At 42.2% G+C, this 20,525-nt stretch overlaps 1 protein-coding gene across 1 annotated transcript; it reads left to right on the top strand.

Annotated features, from left to right (window-relative positions):
- Window positions 1-355: 355 nt before the first annotated feature.
- Ccnj (cyclin J) lies at window positions 356-18,689 on the top strand. Its single transcript, XM_059258228.1, has 6 exons — window positions 356-459; window positions 1,004-1,113; window positions 6,191-6,401; window positions 14,685-14,984; window positions 15,069-15,228; window positions 15,758-18,689. The coding sequence occupies exons 2-6, from the start codon at window positions 1,045-1,047 to the stop codon at window positions 16,155-16,157; spliced, it is 1,140 nt and encodes a 379-aa protein (XP_059114211.1). The 5' UTR covers window positions 356-459; window positions 1,004-1,044; the 3' UTR covers window positions 16,158-18,689.
- Window positions 18,690-20,525: the final 1,836 nt, after the last annotated feature.

Here is a 20,525-nt window from a genome sequence, read left to right as displayed (position 1 = left end):
GATCCGCGCTGCCACGGTTTATCCCTGGGCTGGGGCGCCGCAAACTTTCTTTGCCCGCACCCAGGACCCATCGAGGCAGGTTCTTCTGCAGGTGAGTGGCCCGCGGGCACCGACAGACGCCAGGGGCTGCAGAGCCAGACAGCCGGGCTCGCCGCGCCGTCCAGGCGGGGGCCCCGCAGAGCCGGAGCGGCACCTGGCTCGGCCCGGCCGCCGATTGGACGGCGCGGAGCGACCCCGCTGTATCGCGAGACGAGATTGGCAGCGCGGGGCGGCCCGTGCCCCCGCGCTGGCTTTGTACGCCGAGCCGCCCGCCGGTCCTTTAACAATGGGCGGCGCGAGCGGCCCGGTGCTGGGCCCGAGCTGAGGCGGGGGCTTGGCGGGCCGACCGTCCGCGGCATGAGCGCTGCCGGCGCCCCGCGCACCGCGGCCGGGCTGGGGCTGTGAGGGCCGCGGTTCCGGGTAAGAGCCTTGCGCGGGCCGGGCCGGCTTGGCCGGGGAGGGCGGCGAGCATCGCGAAGGGAGGCGAGGCGCGGAGCACGGCCGGCCGGCCGGCCTTTTGTTCGCCGCTCGCGGGGGGGACGCGCCGCGGCCGGCGTACCTCGGACCCCCGGGGCGGTAGAGCGCGCCCCGCTGTCCGCGCGGACCTGGCCTAGCGCTGCTCACGCTCCATTCCGGCGGCGTCCGGACGGTGTCAGGGCTCCCGGCGCGGGCCGCAGAGTTCGAACCCGGGACTCGATGAGCCGAAGCCCGGCCGTCCCGCCCCGAGGTTCCCAAGCTTACACCTTCCTGCAGCTCCTCCAGCTGGCGATTGCAGACTTAAGCCCGCGCCTCTCGACTGGGTAGATCGGGCCTCGCTGGCGTTGGAGGATGGCTTGGGGTCGGGTCAGGTGAAGATGAGCAGCCGAGCGGGGTGACCCGAGGTCACAGCCCTGGTGACGGGGGGCGCGGAGGGTCGTGGAGGGGAAGTTGCTGGCGGTGACCGCGTCTGGGGCGTGTCTTCCAGACTGAAGTTGAGGCGTCTGGCCGGGCGCGTCGCCGGCTTCCATGGAGCTGGAGGGGCAGTGGTGGCGAGGACAGCTGGCTGCGGATATTCACCAGGCGCTTCGGTACAAGGTAACCCCGAGGCCCGACCTTCCTTCCCATCGCGGCTCTCGTGCTTCCTGGAGAGGCCAGTTAGTTTTTTTATTTTTTTTTTTTATTTTTTATTTTTTTTTTTGGTTTTTCGAGACAGGGTTTCTCTGTGTAGCTTTGCGCCTTTCCTGGAACTCACTTGGTAGTCCAGGCTGGCCTCGAACTCACAGAGATCCGCCTGGCTCTGCCTCCCGAGTGCTGGGATTAAAGGCGTGCGCCACCACCGCCCGGCCAGTTAGTTTTTTTGCGCTCCACTTTCCAGGGCAGAGAAGGCGAGTTTGCTTATTTGTCAAGGTTAATTAACTTCTTCCTTGGGCTGCATCAGAAGAACCTGAAAATGTGGAGAGGAGTGGGGCGTGGTGGTTGGGAGAAGGAAGGTGGAAAGCGATGTTCCAATGTTGCCGGTGGATCATGGATTTGATCTTGGTGTGTGTGTGTGTGTGTGTGTGTGTAAAATGCTGAATTTGTATCGAATGAACAGCCGTTCTTGCTTCTACTTGATGCTGCGTGCAGCTGTTTAAGCCACAGTTAATACATAACTCAGTTCTCAAACTTGCTGTGAGACTTCAGACTACTTAATTCTCAGTTTCTCCGTTTCCTCGTCTTTAAGAGGAGAAATAAATAAGCTGGAGCGTTTCTTATGGGCTGATTGTGAAATCTGATGTCTGTGCTGTACGCGGACTTAGAACAGTGCCCAGCTTATAGTAAGAGCTGTGTGTTAACTTACTGTTACTTGGTCCTTCAGATTTGAGGCTGTTTGAAAAGCCTTAGGGTGGAAGGAAGGAGCTGCTCTTTGGTACTATCATGTGTAGAAAGTAGATGCCGGATACTTAATAAACACTGAAAAAAAATACACTCTTTTTGGACCAAAGTCTGTGTATTGTTGCTTCTTAAGTAACGATTTACTTGGAGTGTCCTAAGTTGGATTTATGGGATAGCCTGCTTCTCTGACATCCAAAGGAGAGCTCTAGAAAGATCTCTAATTTAACTCAGTTTCACCTTGACCCTAAAAGAACCACCTTAAGTGTAGAAAACTAAGAATCAAAACAGCTGACTCTTCAATAAGACACTCATGTAGCTTGAGGCTTAAGGGTCCCAGGATAATAGATTTGTATCTTGTGTATCTGACCATATTAAGTACCTTGGGACCTTGAGTTCTGGCTTCATTTGTTAAACGTGCACCCTTTTCTCTAAAGCTTGAAATTTCTAAATGTTCTTTACTAATCCTGACATTCAGTCTCTTCCCCTGAATACACCCCAGACCCGTATGATACTGCTCTACATAAATGTCCCAACTATGGAATGATTCTTAGGAATGTGAGGGGGAGAAGTTGTCCCAATTCACTTTTGATTTTGGGGTGAGATACATGGATTTTCTAAGTGTCAGTCTTTTTCTCTCTCTAGTAGCAAGCTAGTTAGTTGGTATAAATGGTACTTTTTTTTTTTTTTGGTGGATGGGAAAGTTTAAAGACTTTTTCCATGGTGATCCTCATGATTTTTAGTTCTAATATTTTATGTGTAGGTAGTTTTAATCCTGAGTAATTGTCTGAATTAGTTTTGCAGGTCATCTTAGAAGTAGAATTTTCCTTTTTTTAATTAGGATTTGTTGCATGCTTTTGTGCAGTCTCTGAAGGGCCCAAGGAGCAAGACAGACCTGTAGTCAGGTGGATGTGAAGGATTTCTTCTGAAGCCTGTCTCAGGCCACCTGTTGCAGACTACTCAGGGTTGCCTTTATGTTGTCTTTAAGCTCAGTGTAGACCATAGTCCTGATTTCAGGTAATGGTAACATAAAGGATGTGCATTAATTAATAGGGCTTGAACTTTACAACTGGAGAGATCTCTATTTATAATGCACTGGAGTCAAGAAGTTAAATTTTTCTCATTAAAAACGCTAATATTAGCTGTCAGTGATTTTGTCATTTGTTTATGCAACATGTTCAGTACGTAGTATATGCAAGGTGTTAGAGCAGTGACTTAGTGCCACAGGTCCTTGCCTGCACAGACTCCAACAATCTGCTTTAGAAGTTAAGGGCATCTGAATGTAGCTCTTCCCTGGGGCAATTGCCATTCATTTGCTGTGAAAGATGGTCCATGTTTAGACCTCCAGTTTTTAAAGAAATAGTTGATGTGACCAGCATTGTGTTTACTGGGGAAGAGTGAAATAAGTGAACGCCAACTGTACTACTTTTGTAAATGGAGTTTCCCACTCACAAAGACTTCCCAGGCACCTGTCCCTTAGGTGCTTGTCTTCTGTCATTTTGCTCCAGGGCTGTAACTCTGTGGAAGGAAGCTGAGGAGCTGTAAAGGCAAACGGAAACAATTGTAGTCTTGTGAGAAACACTTCCTGTAGGTCTTTATTTCCATCCTGGCTAGAGAGTTAGGGGTAGGGGATGCCAGTCTGGGTAGGGGATGGCATTTGAAGTGGTTCGCTGGTGAGGACTTAGACTTACGATGACTGCCCTGTGCTTTGGTCCTTTGGATTCCTGAGAAGCCAGTCAGAAGAAGAGTGTGCCATTCTAAGGGGCTGAGAAAAGCTAGCAGAAGAAACTTGTGGCTGAGGAAAGTGTAGCCTCTTTTCTGTGCCTGCGTACCTGTGCAAGGAGAGCCGGCTCGGACAGTCATCCGTCAGCACTTGTACTTTCCCACTGAAAAAGACAAATGAAGTTCATTGGATATATTATTTAAAACCTCTGGGGCTGGTGAGGTAGCTCAACAGGTTATGTGAGATATTATGGGATAGTTCAGCGAGTACTTGTGATTGAGGTTTATCCCTAGAGTCTACGTAAAGGTGGAAGGAGAGAACCAACTCGACAAAGCTGTGCTCTCCATATGTACAGCATGGCATGTGTGCCTACCCACAAATACCAGGTGCTCACACACTAATAACAGTGAATACAAATAAAATCTCGTATTGATGGCCCTGGGGTGTTTTTACTAATGTTGGTAAAATTAACATAGTTAAAAATAAAGTCCACCAATATTTTCCAGGTGTGATTCCTAGTCTTTTAATGTAATATTCAGGCCTCATTTTTTCTACAACTCCTTATCCCATGGGCCAAGCGAGGTCTTCTTTGGTGTTCTCAATGCCCTGTGGTGTCAACAGTGTATTGTAATGATCTCTGCATTTTAATTCACCTGCTAGAAAGAGACTTGAGACAATTTCCACTGTTTATACCTGGGGCTAATGATAAGTTTTCATCTTGCTAAACTAAAACTCTGTACTCTTTCCAGTTTGTCTGTCACCTGACCCTGATAACCACATTTCTACTCTGCCTCTGTGACTTTGACCAAATACTTGGTGTAAATGGAATCCTATTAATATAAGAATTGTCTATTTATGTGACTAGCATATTATCTTTAAGGTTCATCCATGCAGTGTATGTCACAATTCCCTTTTTAAAGTTGAAGTGTGTGTGTGTGTGTGTGTGTGTGTGTGTGTGTGTGTGCATGCATTCATCCCATAAGCATTTGGGTTGTTTCCACATTTTGCTCATTGTGGGTAATTATGGACATGGGTGTACAAATACCTACCTTTCTACTTTCAAATATTTGGGATGTATAATTAAAAGTGAAAATGTAGAATCATGGGATGACTCTGTATTTAAGTTTTTGAAAACTGTCACACTGTTACCTACAGCAGTTGCATCATTTTGTGTTACCATTAGTAATGGGTAAGGATTCTAGTTCCTCCATAGCCTTGTCGATGCTTGTTATTTTCTCTTTGGGGCATTTTTGGGGGCGGGGTTGTTTTGATAATAGCAATCTAGATGGGTATGAAGTGGTAGCTTGTGGTTTTGGTTTGCATTTTCTTAATGATTAATGATGTTGAACATCTCTGCTTGTTGGTTACTTTATGGTTTTTCTCTGTGTTACTTTGTACTTTTGTATGTATGGTACATGTACGATTGGATATCTTCCTCTATCACTCTTCCATCATACTCCCCTGAGAAAGAATCTCCCACGAAGATGGAATTTGTTTTGGCTAGATTGGCTAGCCACCAAGCTCTGGGAGTCTGCCTGCCTCTGCCTTCCCCTTGCTGGAGTTAGAGGCATATGCAGCCGTACCCAGCTTTGTGTGTAAGTGCTGGGGATTTCACAGAAAGCTCTCCTACCCTTTCAGCCATCTCTCGAGCCCCTGTTTGTCTGTTTGCTTAGGGAAAATGTCTGTTTATTTTCCCACTTTAAAATTGAGTTGTTTTATTGCTTTTGAGTTGTAGGAATTCTTTATGTAATTTGGGAAGGATTGGGGATGTAGCTAAGTAACAGTGTGTCTTGAGGAAACTTAAAAAGTAATTTGCTACTAACGTCTTATCGCATGTATGATTTTAAACGTTCTCTCCATTCTGTGGGCTGCCTTTTTCACTCTGATGGTATCCTTCGAGATACAATTTACTTAGGAAGTCCAGTGTACTTCCCCCTTTTTTGTTTTTGTTTTATTTCTGTGTGCTTTGGTATTTGTGTTTCTTTTGTTGTTATTAGCTGTCAGGTTTATTCTTGGTGATACACTCATCTTACAAAATAAATTTGAAAGCTTTCCATATTGATACACAGTTGAACTCCACCCCCACATGTTGCTGAGACCTGAGCCCAGGGCATAGCACATGATAAGAATATACTCTATAACTAAGCTACATTCCCAACCCCAGAATCTCTTAATACAAATTGTATAATATTGTCCTGAGAGTGAATACTGATTGATGATTTTAAAAAAATGTTATGTATATGAAAGATGACAAAGTAAAGATCCTAACTGATTGAAGGGGAGTAAGGTTAAAAGATACTGATGGATAAGTCCTGGTCTCTGTATGAAGTATTGCCTGCACAGTTCCAGGAGCATACTCACTGGTCTGCACCTTGGAGGAAGGGTTTGGAGTGTGGTTGGCTTTGCGTTTTGTTTTTCTTAAAGCCATACACCCTCTTCCCACTCAACTTTATTTCTACATTCCTTTCAAGCAAATGATGTCTTTAAACTCTTCCAACACAGTATGTTAGAAAAACAATGTTAAGTCTGTATTACGTGGATATTTCTATAGATTGAATATTCTTCCTCTTGACGTAGGAGCTGAAGTTGCCTTCTTACAAGGGCCAGTCCCCTCAGCTGAGTCTCAGGCGATACTTTGCGGATTTGATTGCCATCGTGAGCAATCGCTTCACTCTCTGCCCTTCCGCCCGACATCTTGCTGTCTATTTGCTGGACCTGTTCATGGATCGTTATGACATCTCTATTCAGCAGCTGCATTTAGTTGCACTTTCCTGTCTGCTTCTAGCAAGTGAGTATGAATCTGATTTACATGACTCAAATCTATATTGTTTATATGATGAAACTAGAGAGAACTCAGTGAATTATTTTCAAATCCCAGTCATTTCAGTTTATTGCTTTTAGGAAGTTATGTACTGTGGTTGTTAGTTAGGTATTAAAAAGTAATTCTGACATTTTTTTAAAAATCATATGCCCAAGCCCTACATCCTGAAGATTTGATACAAATACAAATTCTAAGCACCACAGATCTACTGGTTAATCTTCATTGTCAACACGATTTTGAATCACCTAGGAGATACACCTCTACACATATTTGTGTGGGAGTTTCCAGAGAGGTTTAACTGAGGAAAGACTTAACCTCAAATGCAGATAGCACCATCTCATAAGTTGGGGCCTGGCCTAAATAAAGAGGGGAAAAGGAGAAAGCCCTTACATTCCCTTGTCTCTGCTTCCCAGTCAGCACTACAGATCGAGCTACTGCTGCCACTGTGTCTTCCCCACCATGATAGACTCCCTTTCTCTGAACTGTGAGCCAAAGTAAATCCTCTCCTTTAGCTTACTTCTGTTCAGATATTTGGTTACAGCAATGAGAGAAGTAATTAATATACTGTGCCAGAATCTGAATAATAGGGACTGGGTATTTTTATTTTTTTTTTACACTTTAAAAATTCCAAAGGTAATGTTGATGTACCATTTTGATTGAGAACCACTGTTTTTGATCAGTGATTGACAACCAGAAGCACCTTAGGAAACATTACAGTATCTAGTGTGTAGATGTTTTGGATGCTGCTAAACACTCTGTAATTCAAAGAACAAGTCCTTGGAACAAAGATGTTTTGATGAACAAACATCAGTGTAGCTGGAATTGAGAAACTCTGTCGTAAAGGTGCTGCACGCTTTGTCTTGGCTACATGGTGTAGGTTTAATCAACTGATTAAACCTGCAGCTGATAGGGAGTGACTTCAGTATATCATCTGATAGACTTACTTATTACCCATACAGAATGTGCTGGTAGGCCTCACCTTGTTGTGTGCTAGTGTCTACACTGAAGAGAGAGGGCATATAAAAGAATTAAAATTGAGTTTTTCTTCATTCAACAATGTAAAAAGATCACATTTGATATGAAATTGAATTGATAATTGTTTTTGGTATTGTTTTTATATTATCCATATCATTATTAGCCTTACTTCAAAGTAGCATATGGTTGTTATCGTCATCCTTGACCTCTGATCTCATTGAAGGTTGGCATCCAATGTGGCTACTATGATAAGAACATTCCTCTTAGGCTGTGAAGCTAGTAATCTTTCTAAAACACCTTTTTGCTTAGACAACTAATAAACGTATACAAGTCAGTGCATTATTAGGTGGTATCATTTCCAGATCGGAGCCTCTTAGATTTTATTTTCATACTCCAAGACTTCTACTTGAATGACTTTTTAAATTATTTCAGATCCTTTGTGAAACCAGATGAATGTAAATAAAACACAACCATAATGATGGCTTCCATTGCCTGTGGGTTAGGGTGAGATCTGAACAGTGAAGCATTAGAACTCTTACAGGTCAGCTGTTGGTCTCCTCCTGAGCCAAATTCTTAGCAGAATGCTGTAGACTTCCTGAATATCTTTATTTCCCCTTTAAAATCTAGACACATAGTCCCCCCTCCCCACCCTGAAGCCAGAGTAGGACTTACACATTTATAATTAACTTAAAGTTTTATGTTCATAGGAAATCACGTATAAAATGCTCCATTTGTTTCATCACTGGCTATGAAGCCCTTTAGAGTTTGTCTATATAAGATTGGAAAAACCCGTACTTGACAGGTCAGATGTATAAAAATCCATAAGAAACATGTTGGTTTGTTTTTAATCCCATAGAATATTAGGTTACAGAATTAGCTCATACTAGAGACATACTCTGGCCATCAGACAGAAAAGCAATGCTACTTTAAATTTTAAGATCATTCATGAAAAATAGTTTTATGGCCAACAATGCCTATTACTGTCTTGCCAGCTTGCTTTCTGTGGTTCTTAGAGTGTTCTGAAGCAAATAGGAAGCTAAGCTTGAGGGATTGTAAATAATGAATGATATTAGTGTAGTTTCATAAAATAATTTATATTGTGACTAAAGTTTGCTTATTAGTAACTTACCAAACTAATTAGCGTTACTTGTATTACGCTGCACTACTAAAGTCCACTTTGAGATCTGGTTGGTTACTGAGAATTTTAAGCCAGATATGGTAGACCCTACATTCAGGCAACATGGCAAGACCCTGTCTGCAGGAAAAAAGTTTTTGATCACCATATAGTGTTTGCCATCATGATGCCAGGTTCCTGTACTTTCCTATTTCCCTAACAGAGGAAGGGGACTTGATTCCTGTAGTGTCTTAGGATGATTAAAATGGAGTTTTCAGTTCTTGTTTTTAATTATTGTGATCCTTTTATTCTATGGAAGATTATTTGGTGTAATTACTGTGGCAATGTGTAATTTTTAAAGCTTGTTTTCTAGTAACAAGGTGTAGCGTTCATATTTGCTGTAGTTCAGATAGGAATTGCTTATCGCTGTCTTAGTTACTTCTCTACTACCATGACAAAGCACCACGACTCAAGTAACTTATAAAGTCATCTAATGGGGCTCACCATTCCAGAGGGTGGTAGAGGCCATGACCGTCATGGCAGGGAACATGGGAATAGGCAGGCAGGAGTGGTGCTGGAGCGATAGCTGAGAATTTAACATGTTGAGATGACAACCACGAGGCAGAGAGAACCAGCTGGAATGGTGGAGGCTTCTGAAATCTCAAAGCCTACTTCCTGTGGCACACGTCCTCCAACAAGGCCACAGGTCCACCAACTGGGTCCAAGCATTCAAATATGTGATCCTGTGGGAGCGTTATCATTCAAAGCACCACAATCACTACTGCCGCAAGAACCAGATACCTCTTCCCTTTGTTCTGCTGTCACCTTTGACCCCCTGTTCCTGAGAGAGACTTGCTTTTACATTCTTCCTTTTCCAAGGTAGAGTGGGTATGTCTAGTGTATGCATCAAGGCCTCAGCCCTCCTGAGTAAATGATAGGTAAGAGTTGGAGCAATTGTCCTCCACTAGGTCAGAATTGAAGAGACTGGAACTTAGCAACAGTTGGTCCTCCTCTCAATCTCTAATACTTTGTCAAAAAAGCTTAGGATGCTTATAAACTGATAGTCTGTTTTCATTGGATGATTCATGTTACAAATTTGTGGTATGTAGTATTTATTGTATTCTTTTTCTTTCTTTTCTCTCTCTTTTGGTTGATGTGTTTGTTTGTTTGTTTGTTTTAGACAGGGTTTCTCTGTGTAGCCCTGGCTGTCCTGGAACTGGCTCTGTAGACCAGGATGTCCTTGAACTCAGAGATTCACTAGCCTTTACCTCCCAAATACTGGTATTGAAGGCATGCACTACCACTGCCTGGTGGAGTCTACTTTTATGTAATAATTGGATGCTGTATGTAATTTGGCCAAAGACAGATCACAGTTTGTATGTTCTTAGAGGTAATGCTTATCTACCTACCTGGGTAGCTGCACTACTGGAAATGGGAAGGAAGGGCCTGCACATTATCTAATTTGTAGTATTTAGGAGTCAGAGTGTCGTGATTTTTTTTTTTTTTTTTTTTTTTTAGGTTTGAATCCCTAACAGTACAAATTTCAATAACCCTTGGGTCCCAGGTTAATTCTCTATAAAATGAAAATAAAGACACTTGACTTTGCTTTTAAAGTTGTTGTTAGGAGAAAGTAGGGCAACATAGGAAACTTGCAGTATAAAAAGTTTAGCATAATACTGGCCAATTCCCCTAGTATGCTGTTCTGGAATCTCTAGCCTGGCTTCTTACTCCTAAAGAGTCTGGTTTTTCTAAAGTAGATTTGTTTGTCCAGAAAAATAACTTCTTATATTTCACCTGTTTTTCCTGGCTTGCTTCAGCTTGTTTGAGCAGCCTTGAGTTTATGGGCAGTTTGGAAGCAGCGTTGGAGATGAGGCTTCTGATATACACTCATGATCTTGGACTCAAGGTGAAGACTCTTAGTCACAGGCTCTTAGTGCTACTGTTAGTGCTAATAATTTGTAAGAAATGTTTTTTTCTGTTGGCTCACGAATATTGACTTAAGTTTTTTTTTTTTTACTTTATTTTTTTATTTGGAGAAAAATTAAATCTCACAGTTGGTTTGATTTACATCTTAATTTTTAATGAGTTTAGCCTCCCCGTCCCCATAGGTTGCCTTTTTCTGTTCTTTCTCTATTTCTCTATTAAATTAATGGTCTTAGTAATTTGTGAGGATTCTTTTATACAATATAGATGACTTTTCTATTTGGTAATGAAAGAATAGAATGTTGACTGAATTCCAGATGGCATCATCTGCTCTACTCACTATATCATCTTCTCTGCCACAAAGTTACCATTTGTGTTGAAAATGTGTGGTTTCCATGGCTGATCTGTACATTTCCTGTAAAGGAAAGACGACTTGGTGTTTTGTTTCTGGCCTCTAATTCTTTATTTTCTGGGAAGCTGATATGAATTTCCTTTATCCTCATTTCCTGTTTTGGTCCTTTATCAATATAATCATATGGCTTCTGGTATTTCCTTTCAAGTGAAAAAAACCCTGATCTTTGTGATCTGTGTGTATGAACAAGTAGATTTCAATTGTACATAGCAGTTAACACAATCATGATAGATGTGAATGCATGTAACTCACTGATGTTTTCACACTTTTTGAAATTCTTCCACGTAGTTGAGTCTGTACCACTATCTATAACAAAAAGGTTCCCAAAAACATAAGACTGAATTAGAATCTCAAATGTGGTTATTGATGCGGCGTGTTGTTTATTTATTTTTTAGACAGGGTCTTACTATGTAGCTGGCTGGACTAAAACGTCCTGTGTAGACCAGACTGGCCTTAAATGTACAGAGAGCCACCTGCTCTGCTTCCAGGTGCTGGAATTAAAGGCCTGTGTCACCATGCCTTACATGTAATTTATTTTATCTTTATTTTTATTTTATTTATTTATTTTTGGTTTTTCTGTGTAGTTTTGGTGCCTGTCCTGGATCTCACTCTGTAGACCAGGCTGGCCTTGAACTCACAGAGATCCCCCTGGCTCTGCCTCCCGAGTGCTGGGATTAAAGGTGTGTGCCACCACTGCCTGGCTTATTTTGTTTTTAGATGATTTATTTTTATTTTATATGCCTTGGTGTTTTGCCTGCGTGTTGTCTGTATGGGGGTGTCGGATTCCTTGAAACTGGAGTTGCAGACATTTGTGAGCCGTCATGTGGGTGCAGGAAATTGAGCCTGGGTCCTCTGGAAGAGCCAGTGCTCTTAATGGATGAGCTATCTCTCAAGCCCCATGCAGTTTATTTTTTTTTTAAGATTTATTAATTTATTATATACATAGTGTTCTGCTATGCAATTAATTTTTAACTTTGAAAATGAGCACATAAACTCCTTGACATTTGTTTAATAGCTAAATATTTATAAACACAAATACAGAAGTCTGTCATTCTGATAGCTGTCCCCATATAGTCTGGCATGATGTTTTGGTTTAGAAATGCAGATTTGAGAATATAAAAGTCTTCTTTTGGCTCCTGTTTTTGGTATCACTCAACTTACTTGACCTTGGGTGAACTGGCTGATGTTATGTAACATCTTGATTTCTTGAGCTGTGAAATTGACCATAAACAGTTTTAGTTTTTAATGATGAAAGTTTCAAGGGGAGAATATGAAACACCCTTGATCTTTGAATTATAGTGAATTATGGTGTATTAATTTCTTCAAAGGAATTTAAAGCATGATATAAATAAACTCATTAATTTTTATAACATTCCTTTGAAGTGTGCAGCTAGTACTACTGCTACACAAATGGCGAGGTACTTGAAAGCCTGATGATTTCATCTGGAGGGACTGGACAACTGCTTGCCTCGTTTTCCTTCTGCAGAACTTCATGTTAGTACTGTGAGAACAGTAACTTCCTTTCCTCTTCAGTTGGTGATGCTGATCGCTGTCATGAAGACCCGTGGTGTTGTAAAATGCCATTCTTACATGACTAGAATTAGAAAAATCTATCTAGATTCTTAAAGTCCAAATAACATAAGCTTTGCTCCTCTCTACAGTAATGTTTTGAGTGGTTTTGAGCTGGGGACAGGGTATGTCTGTAATCCCAGATACTCAGGAGCTTGAGCCAGGAGGATGTCAGGTCTCAGACCAGTCTGGACACCTTAAAACAGTGTTTGAAATTAAAATTGTATAGCGGTTGCCTAACCTGTAGAAAGCTTGCACAAGACCCAGTACCTCAACAAGTGGTTTGCTTTTAAAGAAGTTCACAGTCTCTAGAGCAGGAGTAACCACTAAGTTTTTCTCAAGATAGGAGCTTAGAGTCTCCTGGCATCAAGGACAAAACCTCCTACCCCAGTTCTGTTCCCTAAGCGAACTCCTAGGTAGGGAGCAGAGCTTTTTCCAGCCCCAAGATGAGCCAGTGTGAGCAAAGCCCCACTGGCTACCCAGCTGGTCAGCTGACTGGCCCTGGCCTTTGCCGTCTGTGGTAGCAGCTCTAACCAGTGTTACAAATCAGCCCCTCAAGAAGAGAACCTTCACCAGGAAACGTTGGTGTCCCTGCTTTGGTGGTCTCTCTTACCTTTCCCTATAAGTTGTTTATAAATGGGTAGAATAAAATTACAAGGTTTCCAAGGAAAGCAAGTGATACTGAAATCGTTATCCAGTTTTAAAACAATTTTATATATAACAAGGTGTGCTTTTGAAAAATAACTTTCTAACAATAGTTTTGAACAAGAACTAATGTAAAATCCCTTGTGAGAAATCTGTAATTTCAACTTTTAAACTTCATTGTAAAATAGAACACAGTACTGAAAGGTAGGCTGCTTTAGACCTGATCTCTGTTCTTCTGTGGACTGCCATGTCCCAGAGACAGGCCTGCATTGTACAAGTACCTAAATGCATGCTTTATGTGTAGTAATGCTTGTTTAGAAATTTAAATGTAAGTTGGTTCATAATCTGTAGAAACAGTTTTTTTAGGTGGAAAGACAATCTTGTTCCTCAGTGAATAGTTGGAACGTTAGATGAGTATTTTCTCAGAAGTTGATGCTTCCGGTAATGAACTTCTATCGTGTCACCTTTACTCCTGTTCTGCCTTGAGTGAGGAGATTTAAGAGAAGATAAGAATCTTCCCCACCACCCCTTTTGCTTTAAAGCATTCTTATTGGAAGGAAGGGAAACATGTACTTGTACTTGGGTGTGCATACTGTGTGGAGATCAGAGGACAACTTTGTGAAGTGTGATCTCTGCTTCCACCCTTGTGGGTTCTGGGGATTGCACTCAGGTGTCCAGACTTGCACAACAAACACCTTCACCTGCTGGGCTGGGTTCTCACTGTACAGCCTGTGTATAGCCTCACACTTACTGTCCTGCCTGAGCCTCCCAAATGATCACAGGCACATGTTGTCATGCTGCAGGCTCCACCAGACCTAGCCCCCTTCCCTTTTTGAAAAATAAATTTAGAGAAGAAAAGAGATAGAGGTAGGTTTGTTCTTTGTGTATTTGTTTTTGAAATAGCAGTGCCTGTATTAAAGTAATTTACTTAGTTTTTCTTCCAAATTTCCTTTCTCTCTGCTCTTGAGATTATGCTAAAAATTTGCCCAGATTAAATACTTGAAACTGACTAGTTTTCGGAAAAAGCTAAGAACTACTTCAGGGTGTAGCTCAGTTGTGGAGCACTTAACCAGATAAAGTTTTGATGTTAAATTCTTTTTTTGGTTTTTCGAGACAGGATTTCTCTGTGTAGCTTTGTGACTGTCCTGGAACTCAGTCTGTAGACCAGGCTGGCCTCGAACTCATAGAGATCCGCCTGCCTCTGCCTCCGGGCGTGCTGGGATTAAAGGCGTGCGCCACCACCGCCCAGGTGATGTTAAATTCTTGATGCTCTAAAATAATTTTCTTTAACCAACTACCACCTGCCCACAAAAAGAACACTTTCTAGAAAAAAAAAATCCAGTAGGTAGTTACTGCCTCATCAACATATATGACTATTTCCATTATGCCGCAGTATACTATTCAAATCTATGCACATTGTTTTCAGAGAATGGTTCAAGGTCAAGGGTGGGGAAGTACTGGGAAAGACAACATGCAAACATGGAAGAGAAGAGCCTTCTGATGTAGCTAAAAAGGAGACAGTGCTAGCAAGACAGCAGGTCCTATTTAACTGGCAAGGCCTCCAGATATCACTGTTCTAACATTTTCTCCACCCCTTCCCCTTCTTTACAAGGTAAATTTGAAGAAAAAGAAGACAGTGTGCCTAAGCTGGAGCAGCTCAACAGCCTGGGGTGTATGACTAATATGAATCTAGTGCTAACAAAGCAGAATTTGCTGCATATGGAACTGTTACTATTAGAGACCTTTCAGTGGAACCTCTGCCTTCCTACAGCTGCCCATTTCATTGAGTATTACCTCTCTGAAGCAGTGCATGAGACAGATCTTCATGATGGCTGGCCAATGATTTGCTTGGAAAAGACTAAACTCTACATGGCCAAATACGCAGATTACTTCCTGGAAGTATCTCTGCAAGGTGAGTTGCTAAGAAGACCCTCATGTGACTGCACTGGTGACACATGTCTTCTGTTGCTTAAGTTCACTTTTGGTGTCTCCACAGATTATGCCTTTCTAAATTATGCACCTTCTTTAGTAGCTGCTGCATGTGTGGCTTCTTCGAGGATTATCCTTCGTCTTTCTCCAACATGGCCTACAAGACTGCATCGTCTTACTGCTTACTCCTGGGATTTCTTAGTGCAGTGTATTGAACGACTGTTGGTGTAAGCCTGTTTGCTTTTGCATTTATAATTTCTAGGTAACATTTTCCTTTGTGTATAATATACCCCAAAAACTACTTCTCAAAGGCTCAAGGCTCTTAGGGTACTTCTGTTAGTTGCTCGCTGCTGTGAACAAATAGTGTTTGCAGCAAAGGAGCATCCTTTGCCTGTGAGCCAGGTAAGAGTTGACTGTTGTTGGTATGACCCTAAGTAGCTGACTGGGAAGGGAGCTGTTCTTGTATATGTGCAGGCCCACAGTGCTTAGGCAGATCTCACCCTAACCCATCTCCATACTACTGAATTTTAAGGGTCACTAGGATGTGACCTCAAATTCCAAGTTGTAAAGAACTCAAAGCTCCAGCAGTGTTTATACTGAGATAAATCACTTGAGAAAGACACAAGGAAAGTATCACTGCTGTTAGAATGAGGAGACAGTTGTGGCAGTTTGTGAAATAAGCTATGGTGGAGGTGGGAGTGGGACGTTGCAGCATTCTTGCTAGGTAATGCTTTTGTTTCCTGTCTCCTGTCCCAGTGCTCATGATAATGATGTGAAAGAAGCGAACAAACAGAGAGGACAGTCAGCTCCTCAGTCAGCACAGCTGGGTGTGTTCCAAACAGCTCAGCCCTCACGGCCAGTTCACTTCCAGCAGCCTCAGTATCTTCATCAGACCTCGATGCAGTATCGGCATCCTGTGTCAGAACAACCAAGCCGCCAGCAGATTGTGTCTACTACACACACCTCATCTTACACCCTTCAGACTTGTCCTGCGAGCTTCCAAACTAGTGTTCAGAGCCTTGGCCACATGCAGACTGGTGTTGGCATGTCCCTGGCAATACCAGTGGAAGTTAAACCCTGTCTCAGTGTTTCTTACAACCGGAGTTACCAGATAAATGAACATTTCCCATGTATTACTCCATGCTTTGAGAGGTGATGACATACATATCATAGGTCTTAACCGACCAGACTGTTCTGAGAGGGATAGCTCTGGGGCAAGCTCTTTGTACTCCTCTTCAAAAGGAAAGGAAAACAAATAGTACCAGAATGCAGCAGGCACCAGCACCAAGAGACTGAGTATCCCTTCAGTACCTTGAATACCTACGAGGACTTGGCAGATACTAATGTGTGTCAACCCCTGTGACTGAAATGTTCCAGCCCTTAGCCAATGGTCCAAATATTTCAAAATGCTCAGTACAGCTGAAAATTTGCCATTCTGAGATTTGAGCCATGGTAGGCTTTGGGTCTTATGCCGGCACATACATCAAAGACTTACTGTTTATCTGTGGACTTGCCAAACCACCTTTTATGAAGGAAAGTTAACAGTATTAATTTTTGAAGAATTGTTTTAATCTTTCAGCTCAGAGTCTTTTTGGCCTGCTGGTGGGTTTCTAAGTTCAAACTCACCAGTTGCCAAGTATACTAATCTGTGCAGTTAAAAAAAACACAGATGATTTTATATAACTTCCTATCATAAATAATATACATGTCTGGATTTATATACTAAAATTAGGGGCTAAACAGATACATACCTTGAAATCATGATCATAATTTTTATTTTACTCTGCTGGTTCTCCCCCCTAAGTGATCAGCCCCTACTCTTCAGGATTAAGCATATTTAACTCAGGGAACTTGTAGTACTTGGAAACACTTAGCTGTAACCAACATGCTTTGGGAGTGTTAGGGTGTGAACCACCTGTGTACCATAGGCTGCAGTGCGCCTGCTGGGATGAGAATCTAACGTAGCACAGGATGAGTGAAGTGGGTCCTGTGGTGCTCATGCGTGGACAGGTTGTGCGTCACCCAGTGCAGTCCGTGGTTTATATTCAGATTAGTTGTCGCTCTTTAATACCGTTTTCAGGAGAAGACATACTGTAGAGTATCAGTACTAGAGTGGAGTCTGGTAGGATTATTCTCAAATTGAGGGTGGCCAGGGTAGTACTCAGGTTGGGCTAATGCAGCACTTTGTTATGGGGAGGGTAGTTCTCTAAGCAACCTTGGAATCCAGCAAGTCAAGCTAAGCAAGCAGGGGTACTGATTATAAACTTTCAGTAGCCATTTTCATTGGATGGGCTGTGCAAATGCCCTGGGACAGTTCATTATATTGGTAGTGAGTGAAAACAGCAATAATAGTCATTATAGCAAGGGCAACCTGGCCATAAAATATTGGGGGCAGGGGAAACAGATAAACTTAAAAAGTAAAAAATAACTGATAAACTGTGTACATTGTGCTCTTATCCATGGAAGAAGAAAGACTTGGTGGAGGGAAACTTTGTGTTTTAAAATTAGTAAGGTGTATCTATGTTTTTATAAGATAGCACTTGAATAGAAGGGAAACTGTGGCAGATGTGAGACTACCACAGTGTGTGTTGATGAGAACTCACTATAAAGATGTGGGTATGCAGCAGGAGTCTTAGTATCCAGCCAATGGCCTTTGTTGGGAAGAGGAGAGCTCCACAGCATGATGGACTGATAGAGATGGCTTTCCAGTGGGTAAGTGCAGGTGGGTAGCTTCTGCCAACAGGAATTCTTAGAGAAATGGCCCTTCCTTAAAAGGAGGCTAACTTTCATATTTCGAATGCAGAACACATAGTGTGGACTTACTGGTCTGGTGATGAAAACCACTCAGGTAAGATCTCATGGCAGTTTTCAAGCATGAAAACTGTCCTATCGCTTTTCCTCTTTAAAAAGGCTGCTAATTGGATTTTAGAATTCTTACCTTAAGAAAACTTGAATTATTAGGAGAAAGTAGGTTCAAAAGATGACAACGTATCTTTCAAATTCACAGACAGAGCCCAGCAGTGTGGAGTCCAGTTTTCAGTATTGTAACTACCTCAAGTAATGCTATGAATGTAAGCTATTGGGATAGAAATCCTAACTTGAAACAACAGCCAGTGCCTGTGGTAATTTAATGTCTTGTCAAATGCTTTTATTGATTAGTTCTGTGTCATTCTTGTTGTCGAAGAATATTTGCCTTTTTAAAAAGCTTATTAACACTTTTTCCAGTTTATATTTAAAAAGCTAAAGAACACTGGATTAATCCTTTTGGGGGGGTAGAGTCAAATAATTGATGAGTATTGCTGCATACCCATGTGGGGGAGGCTGGAGAATCATGACTTTTTTAAAAAACATTAGAATTCATTATAAATGTAACTCAACAACAGTTAGCTTGGGGGTTGGGGAGACTGTTGGGTTTTGTTTTGTTTAATTTATTAATTAGTCTTAAGAAGTTTTTTGTTTTGTTTTGAGATTACTGGACCATCATTAAATGTGTACTGTGAAAAGATTAATGATGTGTAAAAAGGACTTAACCAGAGTCCCTTAAATAAACACTATCAAGTACAAACTGCAAACCAAAATATCTGTGCTATGACTAACTACACACAGTGAGTATGGTGCTAAGTCTACACAGCAGGATTAGATGAGTGCTGTGCACTTGATGTGAAAATAAACGTAGTTTTCACTAAAATGGTCTTGCCGCTCTTGTTTTCAATACAGGCTTGTCAGTTGTAACCTCATTGAGCCATGCTGTCATGTGTGTCCGACTTGCAGTTACAAATGCATTCACCAAGAGGCTCCAGATAGAGAACGTTGCCAGAGTGGCAGGAAACATGTCTCCCTTTGTGTATTATATCCAGATCAGTGAAGCCCATTAGAGTATACCAGACAACTTTGAGCTTTGCCTTTTAAGTGTAAAATGAGTTGTATGTTAGTAAACACTTTTTTTTACTGAAAATACTTTTTTTATAAAATATGTTTTGATCAGTTCCCCTCCCATCTAACTCCATGCCTCTTTCAATCTTTAGAAAACAAACAGGAAAAAAAAAAAATAGAGAATAGAACAAAACAGGAAGAAAGCAAGCACATAACATCCAGAGACATGCACACACACAGCCCATGAAAACACAAAATTAGAAATCAAAATATATAAGCAAAAGGCCAGTAAGGGGGGGAATGTCCATACAAAGCATTATGAGACAGAAATATTCCCAAGGTACCACTGAGTTCATTTTGAGTTAGCCATCTGTACAGGGCATGGGGCCTGTCCTTGAGTGTGGCTTCTACATTCAGTGAGACTCCATTGGAGAAAAATTTCCCTTTGGGAGCTGTTGTCTATTGGAGAGCATGCCCACTTCCCCCTCTCAGTTTGGGGACCCAGTCTGTCTTGGATCTGTGTAGGTCCTGTGCATCCTGCTACCTGCTCTGAGTTCGTACCTTCATCGGTCCTGTGGTGTCTGGAAGACCTTGTTTCCTTGGTGTCTTCCATCCCTACTGACTCTTAGACTCTTTCTACCTCCTCTTCTGCAAAGTTCCTTGAGCCCTGAGGGGAGCGGTTTCATGGAGATATCCCATTGAGGACTGAGCATTTCAAGGTCTCTCACTCTGCACATTGTCTGGCAGTTAGTCTCTCTATTTGTTCCCGTCTACTACAGGAGGAAGCTTCTCTTGATGATGGCTGAGCAAGACATTGACCTATGGGTATAACAGTATGCCACTAGGAGTCATTTTGTTGATAATATTTCTTTAGCAGAACAATAGTATTTGGTTTTCCCCTAGATCCATGGCCTATCTAGTCCCACATTCTCAGCCACCTGAGCAGTATCTATCGGACGTGGGTTCCATCTGGAATGGGCCTTAAGTCTAATCATGTGTAACTGTGAGTTCTAGTATCTTAACAGCTGGTGCTTCAGGAAGCCTGAAATCTGAGCTCTTGAGAAAAATCAAGACAAAATGTTGAGTGACATGAGAGAGTGTCATCAATGAGTAAGCCTGTGTTCACCTCGGTATAAATACCACTTGTTACTTAATTCAACTGAAGCCTTAGCAGGTTTTGATGCAGCATTAGCACCTGCTCTCCGAAGAGTTAGTATGTGGTGTGCTTTAGGGCTGAATTAGGAAGCAGGAAAAGGGGCAACAAGTGTTCTAAACGGGGGGCTAAGCTTTACACTGTGACTCTAACCCAGGAAGCAAGTTACTAAACAGCTGCTTCTGAAGCAGGTGGTGAAAACCCCACCCACCACCCACAAGCAGCTTCCATCTACCTCCATAAATATGGCTGGTACGCTAGAAGCAATTCGATGGAGAATCTGAGACTCAGTTTAATCATTGGGTGGGTTAAAATCCTTGTTTCCGTTTTTAAAAGTAACAAGTATAGTCAGTTGGTAGCATAAAGACTGAAGTCACGCCCTCTGGGAAGAATATGTACTGCTGCCCCCCCCCTCACCCCTGGCCCTTCCCCACTATCACTCTAATTTTGTCCCCAAGACACTGTCAGACACTCACTGCCACCCTAAATTAGAGGAGT

Source organism: Peromyscus eremicus, chromosome 1, assembly GCF_949786415.1.
Source record: "Peromyscus eremicus chromosome 1, PerEre_H2_v1, whole genome shotgun sequence".
NCBI lineage: Eukaryota > Metazoa > Chordata > Mammalia > Rodentia > Cricetidae > Peromyscus > Peromyscus eremicus.
The sequence above is the reverse complement of the archived record's forward strand: the minus strand, read 5'-3'. Positions and strand labels throughout refer to the sequence as shown.